This window comes from Trichechus manatus, unplaced genomic scaffold, assembly GCF_000243295.1.
Source record: "Trichechus manatus latirostris isolate Lorelei unplaced genomic scaffold, TriManLat1.0 scaffold00020, whole genome shotgun sequence".
In the NCBI taxonomy this organism is placed as follows: Eukaryota; Metazoa; Chordata; class Mammalia; order Sirenia; family Trichechidae; genus Trichechus; species Trichechus manatus.
This window is the reverse complement of record NW_004443956.1, coordinates 22,703,752-22,727,435: the sequence shown is the minus strand read 5'-3', so window position 1 is coordinate 22,727,435 and position 23,684 is coordinate 22,703,752. Positions and strand designations below refer to the sequence as shown.

Below are 23,684 nucleotides of genomic sequence, written 5' to 3'. Positions count from 1 at the left end.
CATGCTGTCTTTACTTAGAAGGCCCCCTCCCAGTCATTCTGCCTGCTGTCTTTACTTGGAAGGCCCTCTCCCAGTCATTCTGCATGCTGTCTTTGCTCAGAAGGCCCCCTCCCAGTCATTCTGCATGCTGCCTTTGCTCAGAAGGCATCTTTTGCTTGATGCCTCATGTCTATTTCACGATTTTCTCATAGAATCCCAACTTTTGTAACATGGCACTTTTTAGATCATCTAAGTCAACCCCTTCATTTAAGAGATGATGAAACTAAAATCGACGTCAGGTTAAATAACAGGATAAAGAGCAGACAAGTACGTAGAGAGAAAGCAAAACGAGAACAGGAGTAACCTGACCTCGTATGTCTCCATGACGTTTCAATGGCTTGTGCTTGATTTTGTGAGACCACAGCAACCTGAGAACGTTGGGAGTTGGTTTCTTCCTTCCACTCTGCTCAGGGCACACGTCATGCCTGGAGTGTTCCTTTTCTGTGTAGATACACAATGGTGAGATTCTTGTGCAGTTAATGTTGCCTGGAGGACGGTGATCCTGCTGTTCTCTAGGCCCTTACAACCTACCTGCACAGCCATTCACCTACCGAGCAAGCTGGTAATCCTATTTTGAGATTGCCATTTGAGAGATCTGAAGGAGATTCTGGTGAAACAATTTAAGAAACTAGATACAAGACCAAGCCTCTTGGCCACCAAATTGCAGGCTAGTGTCACTGCTCTGTGACAGCTGCTTTTGGTGTGTTTGGTGCTGACAGGGGTGGATTACCCAGTGAGCAAGGTAAGCACAGGTTTACTTGTGCTTACTTCCTAACCTGTAGTGACATTATTCACTACAGATTAGTAAATAAGCACAAGTAAGCCCGAGTTTACCTTGCTCACTGGGTAATCCACCCCTGTCAGGAATTGTAAATGTGAAAAGAGGCTTTGATTCTGTAGCAAGATGCTATGGGGTTGCGAGAGAGACAGATGCCAGCCATAAGTAGAAGCAGAATCTTTGATGTAGTGAAAAATGTGAAAATGCTCACTAGAGATTATCTGGTAAGCAAGGTAAGGACCATGCTTAACCTTGCCTATTGGATAATCTGCCCTAGGGTGCTGGAGTGTGAAACATGGCCCTCTTAATTTCTTTGACTGCTCATCAGTAGGTAGTGTGCTTCCTGGACAGTGAGCTGTAACAGGTTCCTCATTTTGTATTGCCCGTGACTGTCTTTGGATGTAGGAGGGCTTTCTGAATATGTGATCTCAGCCTATTTCAGTTTGCCCAAATGTAACATTACGTTATGATACAAGGAGGCCCTGAACAGAACTCTTTTACTTTTTCTCTTAAAAGTTTGATGATCTTTATAGTTTGAGCTAAAAGTTTCTGACAGACTTAAAAGGAGAACACTTTTCTGTTTACTGACTCTTCAGAGTCGGCCAAACTACAAAATCTGAGGGCACAGTCCCCAGACTGCCAAGTCTGCCCAAGACTTTTGAACAAGCTGCAAGGAGTTAGCGTCCAACTACAGTTAGAGGAGAAAGTGCACATGACAACTCTCTCACTTCTGACACCAACTGCAATTCAGGGGTTTCCCAAAACCCCCTTCAGTCTCAATGATTTGCCAGAGACTCACAGAACTCACTGAAGCCTATTATACTCATGGTTATGTTTATTAAAGGGAAAGGATATCGAAAATCAGCCAAAGGAAGAGATGCATAGGGCAGAGTCTGGGGTGGCTCCAAACACAAAACATCCTTTACAGGATGCATCATCCTCCCAGGATTAATGTGTGATGATACGCACGGAGCACTGCCAACCTGGGAATGTCCCTCGAGCTTCGGTGTCCACAGATTTTATTGGGCTTCATTAAGTAGATAGGAGCGATCAATCCATTGTCCACATGACTGAACTCCATCTTCAGCCCTACCTCCCAGAAGGTTGGGCTGATCTCATGTGGCCCGAGTGCCCACCATAAGTCACTTCGTTAGCATAAATTATCAGGTGTGGCCCAAGAGGCCCACCCCGAATAACAAGACATTCCTGTCACTCAGGAAATTCCAAGGCTTTAAAGTCTTCCTCCCAGGAGGCTACAACTTCTCTTTGGGCAAGGCCAAATTCCTTACTGCACACTGACTTACTGATGAAGGAACGCTTATAGAAAGAAGTATGAGCTATCTTTTCTTGTAAAGAGGACTGAGCTCTTCAGAGCAAGTAGGTTTTACAGTCACGCTGTTGCTTGTCTTCTAGCTCCCGAACCTGCAAAGAAATGCAAAGTCTATTTAGTTTCTCAGCAGTAATTTACTGCTTTGCCCAAACTATGACAAGTCCAAATAAATAAAGTCATTTCCTTGTGTAATTGGCTAAAATCATTAGAGCAGGGTTCACAGCCGGTATATTGATGACAGTTTCAGGCTATGTGTTTGCAGTATGTGAAACCATCAATGGGCCACATGAAACTGGGGAAGGAGCTTGTAGTCTCTTATACCATTTTCCATCTTCCAACGAGCAAAAGATACCCTGGGTGTAGCCCAGCCACGTGTTGATTTTATCACATGCATCAGTCCCCCATGAAAGACCCAGGTTCTTGAAGTTCCAGGAACAAAGTGCTGGACCATCCCCTGACTCACCCCACATTTCCACTAGCAACATCCTCAAAGTAAAATAAAAATATGGCATCCTGCTGGTTTAATCGATTTCATCTAATTCTTAACAGAGAATTGAGACAGCTGGAGAGCCCCAAGAGAACATTTGGCCATCCGCTTGGATGAGGAGATCCCCTTGTCGAGTACCAGTGTTAACCAGTGACTCTCCAGCCGCCCTGATTCACGTCACAAATCTGCAACATCAGGGAAGCCATCCACTAGTGGTGCGAAGATTACTGACCTATATATATCAGATTGCTTAAACAATGCGAATAGCATAATCGAAAAGCATAAGAAAATACTATCCTTAGGAATACATGTTGCAGGATAATATGGGCAAAGAAAGCCTCCATGTATTTACCTTATATGTGTTCACATGGAGCATGAGAAAGATCTAGAAGATAACAAATTAGTAGCATCAATCAGTTTATGATGAAGTTTTAGTGTCCCCCGAAGCATTGTAGTTTGGCTGTCTTCAGGGGTTCTTTGCCCGAGCAATAATCAAGAAGAAATTCTGGAACTTGTTTCTTTTGTTGGTATTTATGAACATCATCTTATATTTACTGACAACACAATGTACCATGAATAAGTTTTATCAATCCAGATGAATTTTACTCAACAAAGTACGTGCCCATCTGTAATCTTGAACTTGTTCCTAAATTCTTTGCCATATGCCAGGCATTGCGGAAAGTACTATATATATGTGTGTGTGTGTGTGTGTGTGTGTGTGTGTGTGTATACCGTTTATCACATCAAGTTAGATATTTTTATCCTACATTTTGGATGAGAAATCTGACAGCTTAAAATACTGAGTAATTTACCTAAGTATCACCTGGCTAGTAAGTGGCAACTATCAACCTGACGGCAACTGGTTTAATTTTTTGGTTAGTGAGTGGCAGGGAGTCCCTGGGTTGTGCAATGGTTAACACACTCAGCTGCTAACCAAAAGGTTGGAGGTTTGAGTCCACCCACAGGTGCCTCAGAAGAAAGGCCTGGTGATCTACTTCCAAAAACTCAGCCATGGAAAACTCTGTGAAGTTCTTCTTGACACACCTGGGGTCACCAATGGTCAGAGTCGAATCGATGGCAAGTGGTGGTAGTAGTAAGTGGCAGAGACAGGATTTCAACCTGCTCTTACCTGCTGACCATACGGCCGTTGTCAAGTATGTCATTTGGTCCTTCTCGGCGTTAGTTTCTTCAGCTCTAAAGTGGGAAAATAGTACCTCGCCGATCTGTGTCATAGTGTTCAAGGGAGAATGAAGATGATATATGTGAAACCGCTTTTAGAAAATATAGACTATTAGAGAAATGTGAAATATTCTTAAATAAGGCATTAATACATGATAAATGCTTGAGGAGTTCAGAAAAGGGGAAACACAATGTGTTAATTCAACAAGTTTCTTCTTGGTGTTTTTCTCCTTTCCTTCCTGATAAAATGTCTGATTGTATGTTTTACTGGGGAAAAATAACTCAGAAAGTTATAGGGCCAGATACAGAAAGAAAGAAGCCACTTGAATTCCCATGTCTTCCTGGTTTCTAAGTGTGTTCTCAGGCTAAGTTTTTGAAGAGCGCTCCTGCTTCTTAATGGAAATGTAAGCATCTGGGTTATTATAAATCTTGCCTGGAGGTTGAGGTCATTGTGTTATATTTGCTCCCATGAGAAGTGGGTGTGTGTTTCATACTGAGAATAGGAAGGAGCAGTATTCCAGAAATCGAGCGTAAGTGAGAGGGAGAATTCTGTGCTTGTAAACTCTGGTTCTGGCTTCACCCCAACTTGCCTTTTGACCTTGTGTGAATCTCCTAAACCTGCCATGCCAGGCTGCCCTCCCTTTGCATGATGAAGGACAAAGGTGGCCATACTAAACCTGGCCTTTTGTCTTTTAGGATGTTCAGAACTTGATGTCGTCCTGTCATTTCCTCTCATGACATCTCTTAAAAAACAAGATAGGTCCATTGGTCCATTCGATGAACAGGAAGAGTGAATCACAAGAGTGAAGAGATTTGTCCAGCGAAATGAAAGTCATCACAACCCCTCTTACATGATGCTACCCTCCCTCCACTGGACCCTAACAAGCACCACTCTGACCCTTCCAGGATATTCCAGTCATTTCAAATTGAGGCTCAAAATGGTCCAATATTACAAAGTAACCTCACTGTTCATTTTAGAATCAACCTGTTGCTGCAAGATCAAATATAGGAGAGGAAGGTAGAAGAACTATTTCTGACCTAGACTCAAAACGAACCAGTCACTCTTGAGTTGATTCCTACTCAGGGCAACCCCGTGTGTGTTAGAGTAGAATTGTGCTCCATAAAGTTTTCAGTGACTGATTTTTCAGAAGTACATCACCAGGCCTTTCTTCTGAGGGGCCTCTGGTTGGACTCTAACCACCAACCTTTCAGTTAGCAGCTGAGCACATTAACATTTGCACAACCCAAGGACTCAGTCCTACCTTTAAAATGGTGACAAAAGGGGAAACAAATGCAACTAATAAAATACTTCTCAAAAAAGAGAAACTTCAGAAATTCTGTGGAATCCTCATCTAGTTAAAATCAACAGTACAAGCTGAGGCTCAGGGGCACAGGACAGACTGTCCCCATCTACCATTTAGAATACAGTGCTCTGAAGTTGCATTTTTATTTCAGTGAGATTCTTAAACTTGTTGAACATTTTCTTAATTTTTCAATTAGAAGGTCCAGGTGACACTTGTTGACTAAACCCCACGAAAGCACCAGCCGCCTTCTCTTTGCTGCTTACTGCCTGCAGAGTAATGCCCCACAGCCCCTTTGTGACCAGACCAACCAAGCAGCCTGCTTTCTGAAGCCCGGGCTTTCTCCAAGTGCCTGTTGAGCTCACGAGGGGGGACGGTTTGTCTTTGGACGCATTTAGCACGTTCAAAACCTGCAATTCCTGAAGCCAGGAAATCGTAGGCTGTAATTCTTCTTCCCCATCCGCTCGCTCCGCTCTCTGTGCTGGCGACCTGCTCTTTGTAAAGGTTTTTCAGACAATCGGGAGCAGTGCCCAGTTGTCACTATATCACAAGTGTCTAGAGTTGTCTGTGTTGAAAATATTTATAATGAGGCCAGGCTCCTGGGGGCCCCTCTGGAAGCAGCTACAAGTCCTGCTCTTTAATTCCACAGTTCCGTGCAGGTGGGAACAATAGGCCCGGGGCACCCCCTTTAGAAAAGGGTACCTACTTCTGAGTAGAATATTCGTCTCTTGCTTGGATGTGTCCATGTGGCAGCACACTGTGAAATTGAGCCTCTTGAGCTTCCTTTTTTCTGATGGTGTTTCTGTGGGGTTAGGATGTCAGAGTTGACCAATTTTTCTGGTAAATTTTATTTCAATTTCCTGCCACTGCCAATTTTTCAATCTCTTAAAAATAAGTTCATGGGAGCCCAAAGCCATTCAGTCCGTGGGATTTTTGTATCATTATTCATACTGCAGATAAAAGGCTGCTGGAATGATGTGGCCCACAACATTTGGGCACATATAATGTATCTACATATAAATATATCATGTAATATATAAACTCTTCCCTGCCTCTAGATGTTTCTTATTTATCTTGTCCTACTGAAAAAGTTAACATGAATTTTTTTTTAAAGTTTATTTTAAAATACATGTAACAAAACTTTTCCATTTTAATAATTTTAAGTGTATAATTCAGAAACATTAGTTACATTCACCAGGTTGTACAATCAATACCACTGTCCATTTTCAAAAGATTTTTTATCACCCCAAACAGGAACTTAGTACCCCTTAAGCAGTAACTCCCATTTGTCCTTTCCCTTGCCCCTGGTAACCACTAAAAAACTTTTGTTGCTATGGGTTTGTTTATTACAGCTATTTCACATAAGTGGGATCATACAATATTTGTCATCCCATGTCTGACTTATTTCACTCAGCATAATGTTTTCAAGGTTCATCCATACCATAGCATGTATCCAAAATGTATCATTTCTCTTTGTGGCTGAAAATATTAATATTTTAATAAGATTGATGGAATGGTGTCCAACCTAGTCTTAAGTAAATTCCGATACACTGGTCTCCAATAGGTGATGCTTTCCAAGTTCAGTCAGTTACGGGACTCACCAAGTTCCCCAACCCCAGCAAGTGTTGTAAAAAAAAAAAAAAGTGTAAACAAAAGCTATGAGAGAAATGAAAGAAGCACAAACAGAAGCAGAGTGCCCGTGCATTCGCGGCCTCTCCTGAACTGCTTTTCACGATTGGGAGCCATCTCCTTGGGGAGCAGTGCGGTCTGCAGGCAGCTGTCTGTCCACGAGGCACAGGAGGGCGGGACCAGCTCACCCAGCTGAAAACCCTGCTTCTACTGTCCCAGCCTCAGGCTGTCTTTATTTTCTCAGAAGAAAATAAAATACATGGTATCGTGTGTACCACCAAAAAAGACATTCATTGGAGCAAAGGATTAGAGAGCTGAGCATGTGGTATCACTTTCGGTTTTCAGCTGGCACCTTGCAGAGAAGGCATAGGGATAGGGAGGTCTTGGGTGTTTCCCCCCACTGTGAACTTGGCAGGGCTTGACATTGCCCAAGCTGACCCAGCCAACGTCCCTGACTCCCGCTCACTGGCAGGCCCTCGTTGACTTCCCACAGAAGGCCACATTCCTGAAAAACAAAAAGTTCCTGAAAAACAAGGCAAAAACGTATGCCAGAGTAAGCAGGGTGGTGACTCTTTCAGAACTAAAATGAAGAATAATTCATGTATGAAATGCACTGAGCTCTGACAAATCAGAAGTGTCACCAATCCCAGTTGTTGTGTCTGATTTCAACATAAATCAGATTGGTTTGCCTGTCTGAGGTACATTTATATGTGAGTAAGTTTCCACTTGTAAACTTCTCCTCTCGTCCCCTTCCATCTGCTTTCCCTTTTTCTCTTACTCTGCTTTTAAAACAAAATTCCTGTATTCTCAAGTATTTGTATTTATCTCTTTTTAGATTGCTGTTGTTGTTAGCTGCTGTCTAGTGTCCTGACTCATGGCCACCCAGTGTGTGCAGAGTAGACTGTCCTTTACAGGATTTGCAAGGCTGTGACTCTTTGGAAGTAGACTGCCAGGCCTGTCTTCTGTGGTGCCTCGGGGGGGGGGGGTTGAACTGGCAGTCTTTTGGCTAGTAGTGGAGCACTTAGCTGTTCGCCCACCTAAACCAGAAACCAACCCGTTACCACCAAGTTGATTCCGACTCAGAGCAACCCTATAGGACCCTATAGCCCTACCTAGGAATTCCCTTTTTAGATTACAGAACTTTATATTTTGAACATTGGCCCACAGCTTAGTATTCGTATTTGTATTTATTTACAGAATGTTAGCAAATATGTCTATTAATTTGAAGGTAAACATTGTATATAAAGTATCATAGAAGAATGCCGAATCTTACTATTTGAAAATTAAATAAGAACATCTAAATTCTACCATGTGGGAACTTTGAGTTGTCTCCCCCCCACCCGCCCGCCGCCCCCAACACCCTGTTTTTAGACGACTTATGATGTGACGTAAGGGTCATAAACGGAGAACAGAAAGGAAAAAGTACACAACAAAGACAATTCAGCAGAGTTAAGAGGAGAATCCCGAAGAGGAGAGCATTGGAATGGCGTTTTATGGCCTGAGAGGGTATTGGACATTCCTTGTTAAAGCGACGTAACATGCTCTCTAAACAGACCAAGGGCTGTGTGGAAATCTAACTGTTTGTTCGTGGTGTTGCTTGCAGATGATCACTCCAGGATACTGCTGAAATTGGAAAACAGCCACAGCAACTCTGATTACATCAACGCCAGCCCCATCGTAAGTATATAACCTGAGTTAAAAGTCAGCTCTTGGTTTCTTTCTCGGCATGAATGTAGCCACATCACAAGAGAAGTTCTTAAGGGGAAGTCGAGTCTGGGCCATGCTGTAGGTAGTAAGGTGGTAACAGTCTCAAGCAGATACCGGCAGAAGCTGGCTCTCCATCCCTCAGCCTGTCCTCTTGAGGGTTCCTGCCTGGACCTCTCACGCCAGGCAGCAGCTGCTTCGTTAAGTGGGGTGGAAATGGTGTGGTAGGTCTAGGGACAAGTACAATGTTCAGCAACAGCAGCTTGGTAACTTACTGACAGGAACCTGTGACTTTTTGGAAGAATTCTTAATTGGTTGTATTTTCATTTTCTAGAGTTGCTCCTTCCTTTAGTTTTTCAGGGGGATGGGAAAAAGCCCAACCCAAACCTGCTACTTTTCTAAACAATTGAGGACGCTAAGGCAGATTCACAATAATAGGTTAGTTCCCTTCAGGTTTTGCCAGTGGGTGGAAGCCTTTATTTTAAGAAAAAGAGAGTGCTTTGTGACTGTTTCCTTACTCAGGGAACTGATGCTTTAGAGGAGTGCAAGAGATTTGAAATATTTTCTATTTCTGGAAAAATTGGCATAGCAGCTTCTTATAACTCACTTGGTATAAGACACCTGTGGATAGCAGGCGTTCCTGACTTCCAGAGAGTTCCTTACCAGCCCACTCCTGATGTGATCTCGTGCTATCAGCCTGCCTTCTCCTGTGCAGCACTTGAATATTATTCTTCCCCTGTCGAGAGCCTTAGGGGTAGCAGATAAGGCTGAAAAGGGGACAATCAGGCGCTGACTAAAAGCTGAACAAAGAAAAGAGAAATGAAGCGAGTGGCAGAGAGAGGTTAAAAAGTCAGATTTAAGTGATGACTCAAACTGGCTTTTCCAAATTAAGTTAGAATGAGTGTAGGTGTGAAGAGTGAAATGAAACTGTTCAAAGAATTTTTTAGAAAGCATGGTTGACAGCATTGTAACCCAATGTCAGGGAAAAGGTGGAGATTTAATATGTGTTTATGAGGAATCCTGGTTGCAGTGTCTACCTCTTTAAAGTGTGTTTCTCTAATTTGGTCTTCTGAGAAGCATCAAGACATCTCATAACAATTTCAGATTTACTCGATCAAATATTGTCCCTGGGAGATGTAGCGCTGTTCTCATTAACCTGAAAGAGGGAGCTTACTGGTGGTGTTGGTTACTGAGAGACAGTGGGTCATCTCCAGACTCATAACACGCACTCATGTGGTGTATTGACAGTCCTGTTTTCTTCCTTTACTGGTAGGCTTTAGATCAGAACAAGTAGAAACTGTTGACTGTAGACCACTGTATAGTTGTGGATTCTATTTACGTATGTTAGTATATATTGTATATAGCTTATTATTAAGACTTCAGCATACCGTGGATCAAATCATATTTCTGGAAACGTCACAGCCGCATACAGTGAAAGCACAGTGTAACACCCTGGACTTTGGAAAGGTGAGTTAAAAGTGAATAGCTGGTCTGATGCACTTAGTCTGCACCCACCTGAGCCGGTACTTCTGTTTTTTTTGAAAAAACAGTGGAATGAGTCGTGCTTTCGTGTCTTCACTTCCAGCAGAGGCCGACTTTAAAGATTTGTTTCATTTGCTGTTTCACATGTTCCCACTTGGCGCCATTAATTTAGCCTTTTTTTACTACAGTGTGATGTGTTGAGTCTTCTTCTATCAATTCTAAGTCAAAAATCAAACCAAACCTCACTGATTTACTAATCTCTGATTTTAGGTATACACAGGGACGGAGGACCCAGTGAGCAAGGTAAGCATGGGCTTACGTGTGCAAGTACTCACTAATCTGTAGTGAACTATTTCACATGGGTTTCACCACGTCCTTGACGTGATGGAAAACGCGTGAAACTGCTCACGACAGATGAGTTAATACTTGCACATGTAAGCTTGTGCTTACCTTGCTTGCTGGGTCATCCGCCCCGTCAGGGATTGTAAACGTGAAGAGAGGCTTTGATTCTGTAGGAAGATGCTGTGGGATTGGGAGAGAGACAGGTTCCAGCCATACCTAGAAGCAGAATCTTTGATGTGGTGAGAAATGTGAAATTGTTTGCTACAGATGATCTGGTAAGCAGGGTAAGCAGCAGGGTAAGCACCGTGCTTACCTTGCCTGTTGAATAATCTGCCCCTGTGTATGTAACATAATTTCTCATGAAGTTGGGTTTTATAAGGGGCCTGGATTTGGTCCCTAAAAAGTGCGTATTAGTGATGTCAACTTAAAACTGGGGAAAAGAAAAAAAAGCTGCTTTCTTCCCGTTGTGGTCCCTTTTCTCTAAAATGAACCATACGATAAGGTTAGAATAAAGAATAAAGCCATTCTTTTCAAGTCTAAGACAATGAAGTTCAGTGTGTGGCTGTGCTCAATTTTCCCTTGCTTTGTGGACTCCAACTTCCAGGTGTCTGAGCTATTTCAGGCTAAAGCTGAATCTTAGTGGGAATAGCGGGGCTTGGTGCAGAACTGTGTCATCTGCAGAAACTGCCCAGCAACGCTTACACTCTCACACACGCAGGCATTAAAGGGTGTGTGTGATACGAATTCTTGTACTCCATGCCATTCCCAGTTTCTCTTTGATTAGTAGAAATTCAGCATGACCTTCCTAGGCCTCACGGGCCAGGGACTTGAGTCAGAAGGTGATGCTAGGAAAAAGAGGTAATTTGACGGTACCATTTGATATTTTTCCTATATTTCATACCACAATTCTTTTTTTCAAATTTGGGTTGTAAGAACGGCCTAGAAGAAACCTACAGTACCTCTTTCTAAAATAGCTGCAAGGACAACAGCAACCTTGCTAGCAGCAGTTGAGTGGAAAGCTCGCAATTATAGCATGAGAAGACCCTGACTGTGCAGAAGAAAACTATGATAATTACATCTGTCATGTCTGTATAGTCCTCATTAAATTTCAGGGAAATCATCCAGTAGTGAATAATGTGCAATCTTTGCTTTTAAATCAAAGGTCATGAAAGTAAATGGGAATTCTGTTTTCCCGCGTAGGGTATGTGAGCAGAAGCCCAGCAGATACATTTAAAAACTCAGCTTGGCAGTTAGGGAAGACACCACTCGGAGGAATATCATTAACATGACAGTTTGCTCAGGCACAGCATACAAGCCTTGTTGCCAGGAACAGTTCTGGAATTTCTAATGATACTTAAGAATAACCTTCATTCTGCTGTTATTAAGGAAGAAAAAAATTGTTTAAAGTTTTAATCGAAAACGCATTTGACTCATTTAAACGGGGACAAATTTACTCCTCAGAAAAACGTGATAGGTTGGATATCCTGATAATCATAAGAAATTGGCCAAATATGGGAACCAGTTCTTTGATTCTCGGAAAATATTTATACCCAAACATGCATGTGTGTATAATTAGGATTTACATTACTATTTTACTTAAACACATTTCAACACATAAGAATAAAACATGAGAAGAATGCAAGTTGATAGTCTCTCTCCCATTAATTCCTAAAGTTATAATTTCCCCAGAGTTCAAGTATTAAGACTTTGTATCTGGAAAAGTCACTTGTAAACTGAGGCTTGATACTTTCTTGCTTTTAAGAAAAGGTTCTGTGAAATTTGGTTTAAATGTTAGAAAAGGTAGATGTGGGGGTGGGTAGAGAGAACTACAGAAATCAAACGCGTATTCACAGTGTCTAAGATTTTAGAATAAGCAGTGTGTCATGGATTGAATTGTGTCCCCCCAAAATACCTGTCAAGTTGGCTGGGCCATGATTCCCAGTATTGTATGATTGCGTAATCTGATATGATTTCCTTATGTGTTGTAAACTCTATCACTATGATGAGGTTATATGTGATTTCCTTATGTGTTGTAAACTCTATCATTATGATGAGGTTATACCGATGAGGTCTACAAGATTGGATAGTGTCTTAAGCCAATATCTTCTGAGATATAAAAGAGAGAAACGAGTAAAGATGCATGGGAACCTCACACCACCAAGAAAGCAGTGCCGGGAGAAGAGCGAGTTCTTTGGACCCTGAGGTTCCTGCGCTGAGATGCTCCCAGACCAAAGGAAGACTGATGCATCAAAAGGACCTTTCTCCAGAGCCGACAGAGAGAGAAAGCCTTCCCCTGGAGCTGACGCCCTGAATTTGGACTTGTAGCCTACTGGACTGTGAGAGAATAAATTTCTCTTTGTTAAAACCATCCACTTGTGGTATTTCTGTTAGAGCAGCACTAGATGACTAAGACACAGTGTGACTCCCCGTCCTCCCCAGCCCCCCCACAATGGCTGGCCCTGATGGCACCTGAGACCATAGTGTGAGTCAGAGCTCATGGTGGCCGTGGCTTGTTTGGAAGCAGAATCTACCTCATTTCACTATCACCACCACCAGAAAACTCCTCCTTCGGGAGCCGTTCTTGCGCTGTTCAAAGCTTCAGAATATTGGTTCTGTGGTCTTGAAATGCTGAATACTTGTTTATAAAACCAGTTTTATTTGGAATATTGGGGAGACTATTGTTACTTTTTTATGCAGATTAGTGCTTCTAAAGATAAAACCAATCACTCGTGCTTATTGCATAATTGTCTTTGTATAGCTGAAGGCAAATCACTAGATCTTTTAAAATTATTTATAATTACAAATACATAGAAATAAACCTTACTTGTATCCTACTTCATTTGGTGTCTTTATGAGAACCAGTCTACCACATAGATAATAGATTCCACAGAAGCAAATGCTTTTCCTTTTTCTGAAATGAAAAAAAAATCATAGTAAAAGCAAAATTATACTAGCTAATTATACTTGGGTCATGATGCCCTTTAATCTTCATTTTACGTGAAATCACAAAGCAATGAATAACATTTGATTCTCTGTGATACTGACTTCTCTGCCAGGGCAGTGTTACTTCAGAAAACTCTCATTACAGGAGAAAATGTTTAATAATGGCACCACTTTCCCTCTTCAGATGGCCCAGCCCCTAGTGCTCCTAGACTGCGTGTAAACTCTGCGCTTACAGAAGCAGAGTCCTTTGATCTTTGGCAGTTCAGAAGTGAGAACAGAGAGCTCAGCCTACCTGATAGCATGACTTCTAAATTAATAAATTTACAGGTTTTCACTGATATTTCAGTATAACTGACAAAAGCTGAGATATCCACACATACATACGTGTGTATGAGTCTGCACATACAGGTGCCTGGAGAAGGCCAGAGCTAAGAAGGCTCTTAGGGAGCATATGGTCCAGCCCCTTGCTCCCGCTGCTAGCCACCATTTCCCAGACACTGAGACTGAGGCCCCGAGAGAGAGTGACTTTTCCACTGTCACGTAGTTTGTATGTACAAACATAACGTTCATACAAATAAAAAGTATACTATGAGGAAATAATGAGAAAGAAGGTGGGGACGATTAAGCATGAGGGTCAGAGGAGGTCCAAACAGACCTGCAGTCCCACTTGGTTGCTAACTGAAAGGCTGGAGTTTCAGTAGAGATGCCTTGGGAGAAGAAAGGTCTGGACATCTACTTCTGAAAAATCAGCCATTGAAAACCCTATGGAGTACAATTCTACTCTGACACACATGGGGTCACCATGAGTTGGAATCAACTTGATGGCAACTCACTGGTTTAAGGAAGAGAGAAGACACATATTTACCATGTTGTGGTTGTCAGTCAAATGCCTTTATGGGAAAATAGTGTTAGTGGGAACTTGATTTCCTCTAAGTACGCTTCTCCTTCCTTGCAAATCTTAAATTTAATAAAACTTGTGTTCATTTAGTTAAATATTTGCTTTCCTTTTACTCACTTAAAGACTGCATAAAACCATGATCAGACCTCCTGTTCCTTATGTTTGCTACAAGGAGGAAGTGCTTCTGCCCAGAATTATTTTCTGTTCAACAGAATGTGTAGGGAATGAAATAATTGTAACTGTCTTTTGAATTATAGTTCAACTGGTGACGCATCTCACCTCTCTGCCATCCTTGTGATATTTACTGCATTCCAAATAGCAGTTCTGTGACAGCAGCTGAGCAGTGGGGAAGGACTAAGGGGGCGAAGTCCCAAGTTCAGGAGCTGAGTGTGACTATCCGTTGTTTGATCCTCTTCCTCACAACATCGTTGGCTTTCTGCTTCTGCTTTGGGCATTTGTACAAGTGCCAGCTTTAAGCAATTTAAAATACCATAACAATTAAGACCTTTCATAAAAGTTGCCTTATTTATCCTCCTAAAACTCTGTCCAGATTTTTACTTTTAATCATATCTTTCTCATTTTGAAAGCAACTAAATACACTAGTTTGAGCATACTCACAATTTTAAAATGTGTTGCTCTCCAAATTGCTTTTGGCAAAACACACACACATGCCCCACACACACATTTGGAAAGGAGATGGGTTTTAATTTTTATGCATGACTATTTGCAGAGAAGAGGCAAGGGTCTCAGTAAATAGCTGTCACCCCCAACAAGTGCATATTTTAAAAAAATCAAAACTCCTTATTTCTGCTAAACGTTCTCTTACTGAAACATTTTAATTGGGGCTTTCAGTGAGAGTAACATAATTTTACCTGTATTGTGTGTGTTGTGGTGAATTTCAATATGAGGTCCAGTTTTAATTATGAATCACTAAATTAGATGCACAAAAAGCTTTTTTCTTGCTTCTCCCCTCCCCCTCAGCTAGCATCATATTGTTGTTCTGTTAGAATAACTTACATCTGTTCTTTTATGCTCTTTCCCTCTTTTATAGTGTACATAATTATAAGGTGCATTCTTTTATGCTGACAACCGTCATCAAGGAACGTGTTGATAGGCTATGCACAGATTTGCGAGATTACTGTTAAAGACAATATGCTGCACGTTGATGCAGTGTTTTCAGGTGACATGGAAATGTACAGCCGGAGTCCTTCATGTGAGGTTCAGAATTATATGTGGTTGAAACTTTCCCATTTTTCACTGTACTGAGAAATGCATTCTTAATAATATCCTTAAATACAGAGTATTTTAATTTTTTAAGCAGACCCTGATATCAAAAGAATACATTCTAGCTCTGGACATGAAAAAATAAAGGACTGTGTAAGTCTAACAAATAAGTGCAGTCTTACAGAAAGGGGAGATTCCACGTGTGTTTGCTTCCCACCAGCATGGCTGTCTTCTGGGACTGGTTTCTGTGGTCCTTTTGGGGTAGGAGGGGGAGGAGACATTCTGTAATTTTGGAATTACAGTGATGAAGAAATCTGGGCTGACACCTAGCCTAGTGTCTTCCTGCCGTCTTCAGAATGGTCAAGCTTGGGACTTAGGGGACAGGACTGTACCCAGTGCATCTGTACCCCTCAGCACTGTGCTTTAATCCTGTTAGCTTCTCAAGGCTTTGTTTCTCAGATTCTTTTTCTTCTGCTTTGTCAGTCTTTGAATTAAATGTTATAATTAAGGTCTTTTAAGCCAAACTTCCCGTATTGAGACTAGCAGGATGCATTTGGGCAAATCAGCTTAGCCACACACCACAACTGCATTCCTTTCTGTTTGTTTGTTTTTAGTCCCCCATTTGGCATGGTAGAAACAAAATAGGAAATGAGTGACTTGCAGGCTGGGACACACTGCCCGTGAAGTACTTACCACGCTGCAGGCACTCACAGAGAGGGACCTGCCCAATGACCCAGCCCCAGCAAGCCCACTTGTACGGAAAACACAAACAAGCTCCCCTGGTAGAGGAGTTAACTCTTCCTGGGCAGCAGGATGCCAGTTGTTAATTAATTCTTCAGAACACTGAAGAATTTATCCATGGTATGTGGATGAACGGTGCCCGTCCTCTCAGCTAAGAACTTAAGCTTACCCTCTGCCGGCCCAGCGCCAGTGGTTACTGCAGATGGGCTGGTTATGTACAGCCTGGGGTGGAAATAGAGGTCATTTCTCTGGGAGCCCTGGCTGAATTGCTCTGAAATCATTTGCATACGTGTAGTGTAAACTTTACTTGCGCTGGGGAGCTAGAGAGCCCAGCGGAGCCTGCTCTGCTCCTTCCCTTTATCTCCACCACCCTGCCGGAGGTCTGGATGGCCAAGCAGCCTGGTCTTAAGGTTAGAGAATTGATTTATTGGCATCTAGTTTATGTGGGCTACTGATCTTCATTTCTGTTGATGTTGCTCCTATAACCTCCATTTTCATGTAAGAAAAGCATTTCAGATATGATAGCCCAGGTCCAGGGCATAGAACTACCAGTGCTGTCTTGTCTGATGTGGGAGCATGTTGGCGTCAAGGAAGAGTAATAAAGCAGAAGCAATCTGGAGTCTTTTTCTTTTTTCCTTATTGCTGTAGGTGAGTGAGTTAATATGTCCCTGGGTGGTGCAAACAGTTAATGTGCTCAGCTACTAACTGAAGGGTTGGTGGTTCAAGTGGGCCTCAGAAGAAAGGCCTAGTGATCTACTTCCAAAAAATCAGCCATTGACAACCCTATGGAGCACAGTTCTGCTCTGACACACAGGGGGGTGCCATGAGTCGGGTCAGCTCGGTGTGTTACTGTGGTGGTCAGTGCAGTATATACCTTCAGTTCCTTCTTCACCATTACTTCCTTATACTTGAACTGATTTTTTAACCTAATCTTTGTTACTGTAATCTTTTCTCTTCAGATGGATCATGACCCTAGGAGTCCTGCATATATTGCAACCCAAGGACCACTTCCTGCTACCGTGGCTGACTTCTGGCAGGTGAATTCTATTGATTAATTTATTTTTTCTGAAACTAAGATGTTAATAAGCTGGTCATGAATAATGCCTTGGGTTCTATTAAGCCAACTGAAACTTGTATACAGGTGTTCATCAACTGTTACTTGGCTCCAGAATTTTGTTAGTCCTTTAATTTTTTAAATTTTTTTTAAACTGAAGTATGTTTAGGATATAAAAATTCCTTTTAAAAATTCAATGTTGTAAAGACTCTTACTTTTTTTAGCCACTTCAGTTTTATTTTACAAACTATAAGGAAATGAAATTATTTAAATTGTTATATTTTATTCAAACATACCTCTTATCTACGCTGTTTTATTTTTATGAAGGTAAAAAAGGGTGCTCAAAGTAGAGTTTATCTTCTTTGTACATTCTCTACACCAACAAACCAAACCCACTGCCACTGAATTGCATCATAGCAACCCCATAGGGCTTCCAAGGCTGTAAATCTCTATAGAAGCAGACTACCACATCTTTCTCCAGGAAGCCACTGATGGTTTTGAACTGCCGACCTTTTGGCTTGTAGTCAATGCTTTTACCACTGTGCCACCAGGGCTACATTCTCTATAGTGTATTTTAAAGGCCATGCTGGTCTCTTTTCATTCAACATAGCCCTGGATCACCAAGACTAAGGCTCAGAGATTGAGAACTGATGCTAACATTAGCTAATAAGAACAAACTCTGAAGGGCAAATGGGTTTTCCCTTTTTCCATTTCCCTCCCTTTTCCTTCCTCAGTCAACAACCACATTGCAAAGCCAAATATGAATGTATTTTGGAAAGGGGAACCACAGGGTATCCACATGAGTACACACTTCTTAATTCAGCAGCAATAATAAACACCTTGGAATCGACTCGATGGCAACGGGTTTTTTTGTTTGTTTGTTTGTTTTTAATCTGTTGCTGTGCCAGGTGTCCTCAGAACCTGGCACAGATAGACACTCTTTGCAAGGAGAGTTTAGTTAAGGAGCAAAAAAACCAAACCAAACCCATTGCCATCAAGTCAATTACAACAGAGACGTGAGAAAAGATCTGCCGTTCAATGTAGTAACAACCACGGGGATGAAGTGCCTTTTATACCCAGTAGTACAAGTGATCAAGCTATAACAGCATGCTAATTTATAACTATTGAGCCATTTCAGATTACTAACAGTAATATCATTTTCTAATTTAGTAGTTCGTAAGAGTCAAAAATAGATTTGTTGGCTAAAGCTCCATGCAATCACTTGCATTCCAGGCATTTTCTATTCCTCGTAGCCTCCCATTCCCTGTGCTGACTGTCTCATAAACCACCTTCCAAGTCTTTCCATCTGAAGGAGGGAACATATTCCTTTCCCTGCCCTTGGTAATAGTCTTTGTGAGGTTTTTCTGGAAACATCAGGAAAGGGGCCCAGGATTTACTGAAGGCCTGCTTAGTGCCCTTTGCTGTATAAGCATATTAATACTCGTTGTAACATTAGAGGCAGGTATTGTTCTCCCCATCTTATAGATGAGGCAAGTGAGTATCTGAGAGATTATATAATTTACCTAAACCAGCAAGTTATGGAACCAAGATCTGAAACATAGCTGTATGGTTCCATGCTGTTCCTATTTACATCTGTCTTAACAGTATTGAAAAAATAAAATCAAACTGAATTCTTGTGTTAGGTTGTTCAGACTTGTCATTATGACACAGAACCCTTAAGCTTTGGCACTAGAATGGTTTTGAGAACTACCTGGTCCAACACCCATGGGGTGCTCGAGTTTCCTCCATCCACCAAGAGACCATCCAGCCCAAGTGAGAAGACCTCTAGTCACTGAGAGCTCAGCAACCTTGGGTGCCATGTCATGGTTGGACAACTCTGTCTGTGTTAGGAACCTCTTCCTTACATTATGCAAAACTCTCCCTACAGCATAAAGGCATCAGTCCTCTTCTACCCCTTAGAATTATCATTGAAAATTCACACAATCCAAGACTTGTGTTCAGTCCAGTACTCCTGTTACACCATGCTTGTGTCGGGTTTCTTATTCTTACGCAAAAAGGACAAAGAATATTCTGGATTTTATGGTGGAATAAGGAGTATCATCAGGATTCTAGTATCACTGCAGAACTTTGATTCTACCTTACTGCATTATCCAAAAATGAGCCTATGTATGTGTGGGACTTAGTGCCTCCCATTGTTGTTAGTTGTTGCTGAGTCGATTTCGACTCCTGGCAGCCCCGTGTGTGCAGAGTAGAACTGCCCCATGGGCTTTCAAGGCTGGGACCTTTCAGAAGCAGATCTTCAGGCCTGTCTTCTGAGGCACATCTGGGTGGGTTCAAACCACCAATCTTTCAACAAGTAGTCAAGCACTCAACTATTTGCGCCATCCAGGGACTCCAGTGCCTCCCGTATATGGTTTATTTCATCTTTGCCAGCCTTTAGTCCCTGTCACCCACCCATCAAGAGCATTATTTCATGCATGCAAAGCTTCTCTTGCCAAAAACATCACAGCTTCTGGAGGGCAAGTTTGCACTTAGCAACAACAGCAACGATTGGCTCACCTTCACCGACCTCTTGCTGTGTACCAGGGTCTGTGTCAAAGGCTTTTACTCGTGTTGATGTGTACTCTTCACAACCCCTGAGGCTTAGAGAGGCTGATAATTTGACCGAGTTCACATAGCTAATAAATAGGAAGGCTGAAATATTTTTCTTATTGTTCACTACAGGTAGTTGCAATTGTTGGAATTAATTCATTTTATCAGTATCTATGATCCAGAAATAGGGGCATTGGTGGTTCAGTGGTAGGACTTCACCTTCCATGTAGGAGATCCTGGTTCAGTTCCCAGCCAGTGCACCTCATGTACAGCCACTGTCAGTGGAGGCTTGCATGTTGCTATGATGCTGAACAGCTTTCAGCAGAGCTTCCCGACTAACATGGACTAAGAAGAAAGGCCTGGCTATCTACTTCTGAAAATCAGCCAGTGAAAACACTATGGATCACAACAGTCTCATCTGCAACTGATCATGGAGATGGCCGAGGACCAGGCAGTGTCCATTGTGCACGAGGCTGCTATGAGTTGGAGGCCATCTTGGCAGCTAACAACAATATTTTTTTTTCCTAAATTTTATTTTGTTGGTGTTGTTGAGAATATACACAGCAAAACATACACTAATTCAGCTGTTTCTACATGTACAATTTAGAGACACTGATTACATTCTTCGAGTTGTGCACCCATTTTCACCCTCCGTTTCTGAGTTGTCCCTCCCTTGTTAACATAAAATCACCACCCTTTAAGGTTCCCATCTAATCTTTCGAGTTGCTGTTGTCAGTTTGATCCCATATAGATAGTTCCTGAAAGAGCATAATGCTCAAGGCAGACATTATTTACTAGTTAAGCTAAACTATTGTTCAGTTTTAAGATGACTCCAGGGGATATTTTTGGTTTAAGGTTTAAAGATTACCTCAGGGCAATAGTTTCAGGGGTTCATCCAACCTCCATGACTCCAGAAAGTCTAGAGTCCATTATAATTTGAAATTCTGTTCTACATTTCCCCCCTTTTGATCAGAATTCTTCCATGGAATCTTTGATCAAAATGTTCAGTAACAGTAGCTGGGCACCATCGAGTTCTTCTGGTCTTGTGGCAAAGAAGGCAGTTGTTCGTGGAGACAAAAAGCCCCACATTCCATATCCTCCTCTTCCTGACTCTTCTTCCTCTACAACAACAATAAATTTTAACCAAGGAATTTAACACGTTTCAGAAAATATCAAAGCATCTTCCTTTTAGTAAGTGTCGATCTTACGGTCCTCTGGATCACTGAGGCTCCTTTCTGGGACTTGCTAACAAGTGTTTATTCTCTGTCAATGGTAAGCAAATCCACGTAAAAAGAGTGATTGTGAAGTGGGGCTAATAAGAAAGGCAGCAATATAGAAGATGGCTAAGAAGAAAATAGACCTTTATATGGACAGTTGGCCATTGCAAGAGTCCAGAGAGAGGTCACAGGGCAGGTAGGGCTGAAAAGAAGGGAGGAGTGTGAAAATTAAAGGGAGTTCCAAGGTCTTCAGCAAGAGAAACAGGAAGATAGCGTCATCACTTCTAGAAATGGAGCACTAGAACAGGGATTAAGGTGGCTTTTCCAGTCTACGTAAATATGGGACATTTAGATCCACTCTGGTCCTGGATGGTTTGGCTCTCAGTGGCACTAGCCCCCTTTCCTCTTCAGCACAACTACAGAATTCCACATGTACAAACTACAGCTGCCATCGGCTTAAAAAACCACCAGTTGCCGCCACGGCAATCCCATGTGTTAGGGTATAACTGCACTCCGTAAGATATTCAGTGGCTGATTTTTCGGAAGTAGATCACCAGGCCTTTCTTTCTGATGCACCTCTGGGTGGATTCGAACCTCCAGTCTTTCAGTTAACAGCCAAGTGCATTAACTGTTTGCAGCACCCAGGGAATCCCCATCAGCTTACTCTCCCCAATACTTCTGTTTCCTCCTGCCGTGGCTCAGTCCTGAACACATAGCAGCTCAATGCATGCTCATTGTTGACTACAAACTGGTTCTTTTCTTCAGTAAACCATTCGTTACCGGGTGGTTAGAACTCTTTCTATAAGGACACGTTATGCATTTTAAGAATTAGATTTCCAAAAGTTTGGTTTACATAAAAAAATTCAAAAAATAAATTTTATAAAGGAAGATATACCTCAAATTAATTCCCTGTTTGAGAGTGCCTTATAAACCTTCAGTTAAATATCTAGTCCTTACTATATCTTGGAGGAGCCCTGGTGGCACAGTGGTTAAGCACTTGGCTGCTAACCAAAAGGTTGGCGGTATGAACCCACCAGTCACTTTGCAGAAGAAAGATGTGGCAGTCGGCTTCCCTAAAGATTACAGCCTTGTAATCCCTGGGGCAGTTCTACTCTGTCCTACAGGGTTGCTATGAGTTGGAATCAACTCGACAGCAATGGGTTTAGTTTGATTTTTTGGGTACTACATCTTGGAGACACAGAGCCTATAGCACATCACTGTGCTTACACATGTGAGTGCAAAATATAGCAGTGTAATCAGATTAAAAGGAGCACAAGGACAGTATCAGGGATTGAATTGTGTCCCCCCAGTATATCTGTCAACTTGGCTAGGTCATGATTACCAGCATTGTATGACTGTCTACCATTTTGTCATCTGATATGATTTCCTTATGTGTTGTAAATTCTGTCACCATGATGTAATAAGAAGGATTAGCGGCAGTTATATTGATGAGATCTACAAGATTAGATAGTGGCTTAAGCCAGTCTCTTTTGAGATATAAAAGAGAGAAGGGAGCAGAGACAGGGGGACCTCATACCACCAAGAAAGCAGTGCCGGGAGCAGAGCGCGTCCTTTGGACCTGAGGTTCCTGCACTGAGATGCTCCCAGAGCAGGGGAAGACTGATGACAAGGACCTTCCTCCAGAGCCAACAGAGAGAGAAAGCCTTCCCCTGGAGCCAGCACCCTAAATTCGGACTTCTAGCCTACTGGACTGTGAGAGAATAAATTTCCCTTTGTTAAAGCCATCCACTTGTGGTATTTCTGTTATAGCAGCACCAGATGACTAAAAAAAACAGCTTTTATGGAGAAGTCTCTGCAGGTGTGAGCTAGAGAGTCAAGGATTTATTTTGGGTAGCAAGGGTAAGGGACTGGTTATAGAGTAGTTCAACAAATCCTTGGAATTCTTATCACCATACCCTCATCTTTTCCCCATAGCAGACATCATTAATCAGTCATGGCAATCCTTCTAGCTGGACCCACACTGGCTTGGCCTTATACTCTTCCTCAGTAGCCTGTACTAACTTCTTGTTGTTGTTCATATTGTTAGGTGCTGTCCAGTTGATTTCAACTCATAGCAACCCCATGTGACAGAACAGAACTGCCCCGTAGGGTTTTCTAAGTAGCCAATATCAATTGAAGGGAGTTGGCTATATGCTACCCCATCTTTCAGATTTTTTAGAATGAGTTGGTGGCAAAATTATGTCCTTCTCCCCCAGTGGCAGCTTCTATGAGTTACCAAGCCCTGAGTCTGCCTGAAAAATACATAACACTAGTTTCTAAAACAAAATTTTAGGCAACATGTTCTGCCAAGTTTAGTTGCATAATAAATGTTTATAGGTGGGAAATATAAAACTACGATATCTAAACTCAGCACTGCCCTACCACTGGGACATAGAAGTGTCTTCTTAGCCATAGGAACTGGGACCTCACCATAATAACTGGAACATTCACCATTCCCTAATTTATCTTGGGTGTGACTAAACCTAGATGAAAACTCTTTTTTAAAAAATATTTTCCCATACAAAAATTTAGACATACATTGCTTCGTGACTCTACTCTCCCTATACTGTGCAAGCACACTCCTCCTCTCCACCCCTGATTCCCCATGTCCGTTCAACCAGCTCCTAACCCTCTCTGCCTTCCCATCTCACCTCCAGACAGAAGCTGCCCATTTAGTCTCTTGTATCTACTTGAGCGAAGAGGCACACTCCTCACAAGTATCACTTTATGTCCCACAGTCCAGTCCAATACCTGTCTGAAGAGTTGACCTCAGAAATTGTTTT

General features: G+C 42.1%; 1 protein-coding gene across 1 annotated transcript in view; it reads left to right on the top strand.

Annotated features, from left to right (window-relative positions):
* Positions 1 to 23,684, top strand: part of PTPRN2 (protein tyrosine phosphatase receptor type N2) — a 1,314,151-nt gene that overhangs the window by 1,232,614 nt on the left and 57,853 nt on the right. Inside the window, exons 16-17 of the mRNA XM_004372789.1 lie at positions 8,347 to 8,420; positions 17,037 to 17,114. Of these exons, the coding sequence (XP_004372846.1) occupies positions 8,347 to 8,420; positions 17,037 to 17,114 (152 nt within the window). The remainder of the gene's footprint in view (positions 1 to 8,346; positions 8,421 to 17,036; positions 17,115 to 23,684) is intronic.